A 6,234-nucleotide genomic window follows, 5' to 3' on the forward strand; every position below is an offset into this window, starting at 1 on the left:
TCATTAACTGAACCAGTACCACCGTCATCTTTAGAACGAGTACCACCGTCATTATCTGAACCAGTACCACCGTTATCTTTAGAACGAGTACCACCGTCATCATCAGAACTAGCACCACCGTCATCATCAGAACCATCACCACCGTCATCATCAGAACCAGCACCAGCATCATCATCAGAACTAGCACCCACATCATCATCAGAACCAACACCAACATCATCATTAAAACATACATCTCCAAATTTTACTTATCCTGCACCTAATGATCCTAATCAATTAAATTTTTCATATCCATCGCCATACAGCGTTCCATTTAACCTACATCATGTACCTCCGCAGTATTCAAATTATCATGAATATTATAATTATCCGAACCCAAATTATTATCAGCCGTATCATCAACAATATAATGCACAGCCACATAATTATTATGAAAATAGCAATAATAAAATAAGTAATAATAACATTAATCATAATATTAACAATAGTAATAATAGTTCAAATAATAATGATAGTTGTTACAATATTCAGAATCTTTAATACTTTATAACATAAATAAAAGTTAATTAATAATTAATCAGTTTTTGTTATTTCATGCGAGAAGAGTACTGTTCCAACGCTCTTTTAGTAGAAAAACGGCGGTTTTTCGGTGCTTTTTTGGCGGTTTACTGAAATGCGGTGCTATTTTAGTGCTATTTCGGCGCTATTTCGGAGGTTTAGTCCTGCAAACGGGCCTTTTTTCGTCGTTTTTTGGAACAATTTACGGTGCTAATTTGGCGGTATTTTAGTTGAGTGAAAAATTAATGAATTATTTTTACTCGGGTACCTACCTTCAGCACGGCTTGTAACTAGAGATGGCTGTAGTATGTATAACTTAAAAACACCAAGTAAAAATAAACCTTATGTGTTTGACTATACAACTTTGTATGGAGTATAAATGTACTATTTGAAAAAATTCTTTGCAAAACTTTTAAAAAAGTAATAAAAATTTTTTTTCTCCAGGCGTGCTGACCAAAACTTTCTCAAAACTAGATGATGATTTACCGGATCATGTCATTAATAATGCTATTGCATCTTCTCTTTATGATGTAAGGGATTAGAATGGACCTCGACATAAAAGGATTAAATCGGCAAAAAAAAACCTCCAACCAGCCTAGCGGAAAATGCAGTTATTACATAAAAATTCATTTGGAATTTTTTCCAATTAGGGCTTTCCCTACCGCATCCCAGGTACAAAAAGCTAGGTTTACTTAGGAATGGTACCAATTTCTATTTGAAAGGAACGGTTAGACACAACCGACAACGTTTCAAATATGTACAAGAAGATGCTGACTACATTTCATATGTGTACTGTGAAGGGTTGTTTGATATATGTCATGTGAAATCATGCACTGTATTCACTTCTAATGATACTGTAATAACAGGAAAAAGAAAAAATCTTGTGTCTTCTTCTCATACACTGATAGCTTGGGCAGCGGATCTTACAAACGTAATTTCACAATTGAATGTCAAAAAACAGGTAATTCGTAATATTTTTTATAATTTATTAATTTTAAAAACAATTGTCCGACTTCAGGTGATTGATTTAATGAAGGGTGATCAAATTTTTTTAGAAGCAAAAAAAGATTTACTAATAACCAATTTAGGCGATTCATACCTAAAAAACACAATAGAGAACGCATTGCATACGCTTGCAGTATGATGACAGCCGGATGACAAAACTTTCGCGATTGTTATTAGATTTCCATAAAATTTGTAACACTGATATGCAATTTGGTAGTTGTATTCGGCGGAAAGAAGTAGAGTTCTACGTTGGACAGTTGTGGACAGTGCAATTGTCTAAAAATACTAAAATGTTCTGCTTTTGTCGTTTCATGTTCCCATTAACTGTTAAAAGCCAATTGTTAAAAAGTTCGGTTGTCATCCAAGCTTTTTTGTTAGCACGATAATCAGTAGAAAACGATTTCACTCTTTTGAAACATCGCGGTTTCATTGCTTTTTCTATCACTAAGGGTTGATGTAATACAATAATACCATCAATAGACATGAAAAATATAGCATGGGAAATAAATAACAGTAAATTCAAGTACAAGAGTTAATGTTCGGTTACATTAGGCGCAAAGGTGCGAGCAGGGCTATGGAAAAGATCGCTATGCAAATGAAAGAGAGATACGATAAGAAACACACAGTATCTAATCAGTACAAAAAGGGCGAAACTTGATTGCCAGTATTCTAGTCCCTACATTATCGTAAAAGTATTACAACAGGTATGAGATTAGAAGTGTTAAGGGGTTACGAGGTTACAAGAGTTTTAAGACTATTGTAGCAGCTGATAGTTTGCGTCGGTATTGTAGTGTACCTGATATTTCTGACAATTTTGACAGCTTTGACTAAAAAAATATAAACATGCAAAACGACATTAAGATTTGTAGCTTTAAATTGCAACAATAAAAATTGTGTAAATTTTAATTGAGAGATAGCGACTTCTGGAAATAAAAGGCATGTTGCTGCCGAAAGTTATGCCTAACAAAAAGGGCTGGTTTCTGCCAAAGGCTGTGAATGAAAAAATAAAAAGAAAGGGGCAGGTTGTTACCAATGAAAATGCAGATATGTATGTAAAAACGGCAGGTTACTGTCGGGACAACCAGGACAAAAATATGGGGTCCTTACGGATTTTCTTGTCATAGCACACCCTGCACCGCCTTCTCTTCTGGCGTCCGTTATCATCCAAATGATATTTCTCTGAAGTATGGAGAAGTTACTCGTCTTTATTTCTTTTCTTGTACCTATCAGCGGCAGATTTCCGCTTGTGACAACAGGTTTTTTATAATGCAGTGCCGAAAATCATAATAATTTAGTTTTTGTTTTGTAGAATAGGTATTGTACAGGTAAAAAGCGTTAAGAATGGCAATTTTCTTGTACCACCTAATTGTTTTTCTTTCGCTCATATAACAAGACAGCATTTGATCCTGCCTGTCTATTCCAGACATATTTTTATTATAATGAATGATAGCGTTTGGTTTTTGTTTTTCTTTTCTTCGTCTGTTTTTCGTATTTGCTAATTCACCACCAAACTCTGTAGTTCCCTTTTGTCTTTCCATTTTCCAACTGCAATCCCGCTTGAATATTTCGTTATACTTTCACTTTTCTTTAATTTTTTAGATAACACTTGTAGTATGATATATTTAATTAATAGATGTTTATTTCACAGTTAGTGAGAATAAGTACAAGGCTGATTTTCTTAAAGGTTTATTTACAAAAATGTACAAAGATACTTCTTAATTGTTACAGCGGTAACCATCGACTGCTGCTACCTGCTACATCCGCACCCTTGCAGATGCCCCTTTTCCCCCCTTGGTGTCTGTTTCTTCGTCATTTTCCTTAAAAATTGCTAACATGCCAACGTTCTCTCTTCACAAACAACCCAAAAACCATACCGTCCCTTTTTCTACCTACACTAAACTTAGACAAACACTTACAACTAAAATAAGAATAATAATACTACTAACTACGCTTTCTTAATTCTATTTTACCATTAACTTATACTACACACTTCTGGTGGATTTCCTTTTCTGTTCTGCCTCAAGGTACCCGTAGCATCAGTTTTTTTTTTAAATTAGCTCTCTGTATAAAGTCACACTATTATAATAATTGTCCATAAAGAGAGAATGTCCGTTTCCGAAATATTTTTGTGCAAGGGTCAGCACAACGTTTGCTGCATGTCCTACTTCTCCCTGCATATCTCTTTCGTCGCCGGTATATATCCTAATTTTCAATACGAGACCATTAGGCTCAGATAATATATAAAGTTTTACTCCAAATTTATGTTTTTTGTTTTTTATATATTGCCGGAAAGTAAGCCTACCTCGGCAAAGTACCATTGACTCATCCAGTGAAAGATTTTTATTGGGATAGTAAACTTCATCCATTCTTTGGTTGAAAAGACCTTCAACATTATTACAGTAAACTAAATTCTCTTTAGAGGAAAAATATGGCAGTAAATCCTTTTCACGAGTACGATAAAATGTAACTTTTGTATCTGTCGTTAGTAGATTTTTTTCTTTCAAACGAGATGCTAAAATTTAGGAAGACTTTAGATAGATTTAAATCCCGTACTAAGTCATTTAACTCTTTTTGATTGAATGGTTGAGGATTTGTTTCTTGACTGGGAATAAAATCACAGTCAGATTCATGCTTTTCTTCTACAATTTCCATGTTATCCGGTTCAAAACATGTTGATGATGTCGATGGTACTGGCACTGGTGACTGGTCGGTGTATGTGACAGGCCTTTGAGCAGAAGACAACGTCGGATATGTCCACTTATCCCAATTTGCAGAGTTTATGCCCGTAATATTTACCATACAAGAAAAGCAATCATCATGACGATTACGAAGTTCCCGCCAAATCATGGCTGTCTTGAACTTCAGGGCTGGCAAACAATATTTGGCATCCATGGCTTCTGCAGATTGCAAATATTCACTTCAAAGTAGTTAAAGTATGCAGATTTTACGAAGGCCGTGATCGATTTACGATACTTTCCGAAGGTATATAAGCCACAAATAACACAAACACTATTTGGATCATTTAAACAACGTCTTCCCTTCGTAGCCATTGTTTTAATTGTGATTTTTGAAGTGAAAACTTCTTTAGCGACGTTGTACACTTTTTGGCAGGGGAAAATGTTATGGGTTCGCGTCACCGACATGCTCACGACTGGTGCACGCGCAGCGGCCGTGTGCTGTAGACGTTAGACGCTTTTTGGATGGGTGAAATCTAGTGCGTTCACGTCACCGACATGCTTGTAGCAATATCTGAGTATATCTGTAGCTATACAGCTACGACGATCGATGCGGTTTTTACGCGATACTTAGATAAATTTCAATCAAACGTTTTCATTTCTTACTTTAGTTACCATAAGCCTATTGTATTTTTTTTAGAACACAATAAAATAATTGAAAGTACAAAAAGTCTAAGAATTGTTGAAATTAATGATGACAATAATGCAAGCAATGTTAAAAATCAAGTACATTGAAATTTATGTAAATATTTGAATAATAGAAAACCATATTAACATGCATATAATTGTTGCTCGGATTGTCAATAGATGTGAAAACCAGATTGATGTTGATAATTTTATTCAAACATTGTGAAATTTCAAATTTTAGTACTAAAAGTTTTATGTTTTCACTTCTATCGGCAGTCCCTATAACTGCCAATTTTNTGTTGATAATTTTTATTCAAACATTCTGAAATTTCAAATTTTAATACTAAAAGTTCTAAGTTTTCACTTCTATCGGCAGTCCCTATAACTGCCAATTTTTTTTTAATGTACCCGTTTAAAATTAACGAATAATGCACCGTCACTTTAAATGCGGGTAGAATGAAAAATCTCGAAAACTAGAGCTGCTACGCAAATGCTAGTGTGATTTTTGAAATAATCACACCATAATACTTCAAATGTAATAATAATATTCTTGGAAAATTTCAAAAAGTTTAAATTTGTTGGGCAGTAATAATCGTTAAAAAAACGATTTCTACTTATATGTCTTCGGAAACTAGGCAAATCGTACAAGTCATCCGTTTTCCAATAATCTTGTAAACGGTTTATCCTAATATTGCCCATATGAAGCCATAGTCCCAAAAAAATTTTTAAGGTGGGAACTGTTAAAGGTTTCCAGTCAGTAATTCTTGACTTTTCTTTCGTTTGTATGCTTAGAAACAACTCTTCGGCATAGTTGTTGGATTCCCTTACGACATTTTCTAAAAACTCGCCCGTAAGAAATAAACGAAAAAAGTCTATTGGTTCATTAGATTCAATGTGAACTTTGAGACCAGGATTCCCCGAAAATGGAAAGTCATTGGAGTCATGATTATCGCCCCACGAAGGTATCTCACGGTCTGGGTCACGATAATTCGGTTGGTCCACGTTTATTTCACTATCACCCACGCCAGCAAAAACATCAGGTACATCTTCAAAATCTTCTTCCCCGTCACTGAAGCCAGACTCGGATGGCTCGAACTCATTTTCGCTCTCTAAAAATGGTTCTTCATCGCTTTCAGAAAAATTGATTAGTGCATTTTGTTCCTCCAACGTTCAGGGCTTGTTTATTTTCATTCTTTTAAGTCTGAATGGGCCTGGAATTTGATCATCCATCTCAGAAATTCATACGCTTACAAGAGTCCAACGTAATACCAAGCACCTCGCACGAAAGCCGAGGCAACACGGGTTCATA

The 6,234-nt window shown here is 35.0% G+C and overlaps 1 protein-coding gene across 1 annotated transcript in view; it reads right to left on the reverse strand.

The window, feature by feature from the left end:
• The window catches only part of LOC112904328 (clumping factor A-like), a 22,267-nt gene extending 16,242 nt beyond the window's left edge, over positions 1 to 6,025 (reverse strand). Inside the window, exons 1-2 of the mRNA XM_025974081.1 lie at positions 5,949 to 6,025; positions 20 to 180 (exon numbers count right to left, since the gene is read on the reverse strand). Coding sequence (XP_025829866.1) covers positions 20 to 180; positions 5,949 to 6,025 — 238 coding nt within the window. The remainder of the gene's footprint in view (positions 1 to 19; positions 181 to 5,948) is intronic.
• Positions 6,026 to 6,234: the final 209 nt, after the last annotated feature.

Source organism: Agrilus planipennis, unplaced genomic scaffold, assembly GCF_000699045.2.
Source record: "Agrilus planipennis isolate EAB-ADULT unplaced genomic scaffold, Apla_2.0 scaffold64, whole genome shotgun sequence".
NCBI lineage: Eukaryota > Metazoa > Arthropoda > Insecta > Coleoptera > Buprestidae > Agrilus > Agrilus planipennis.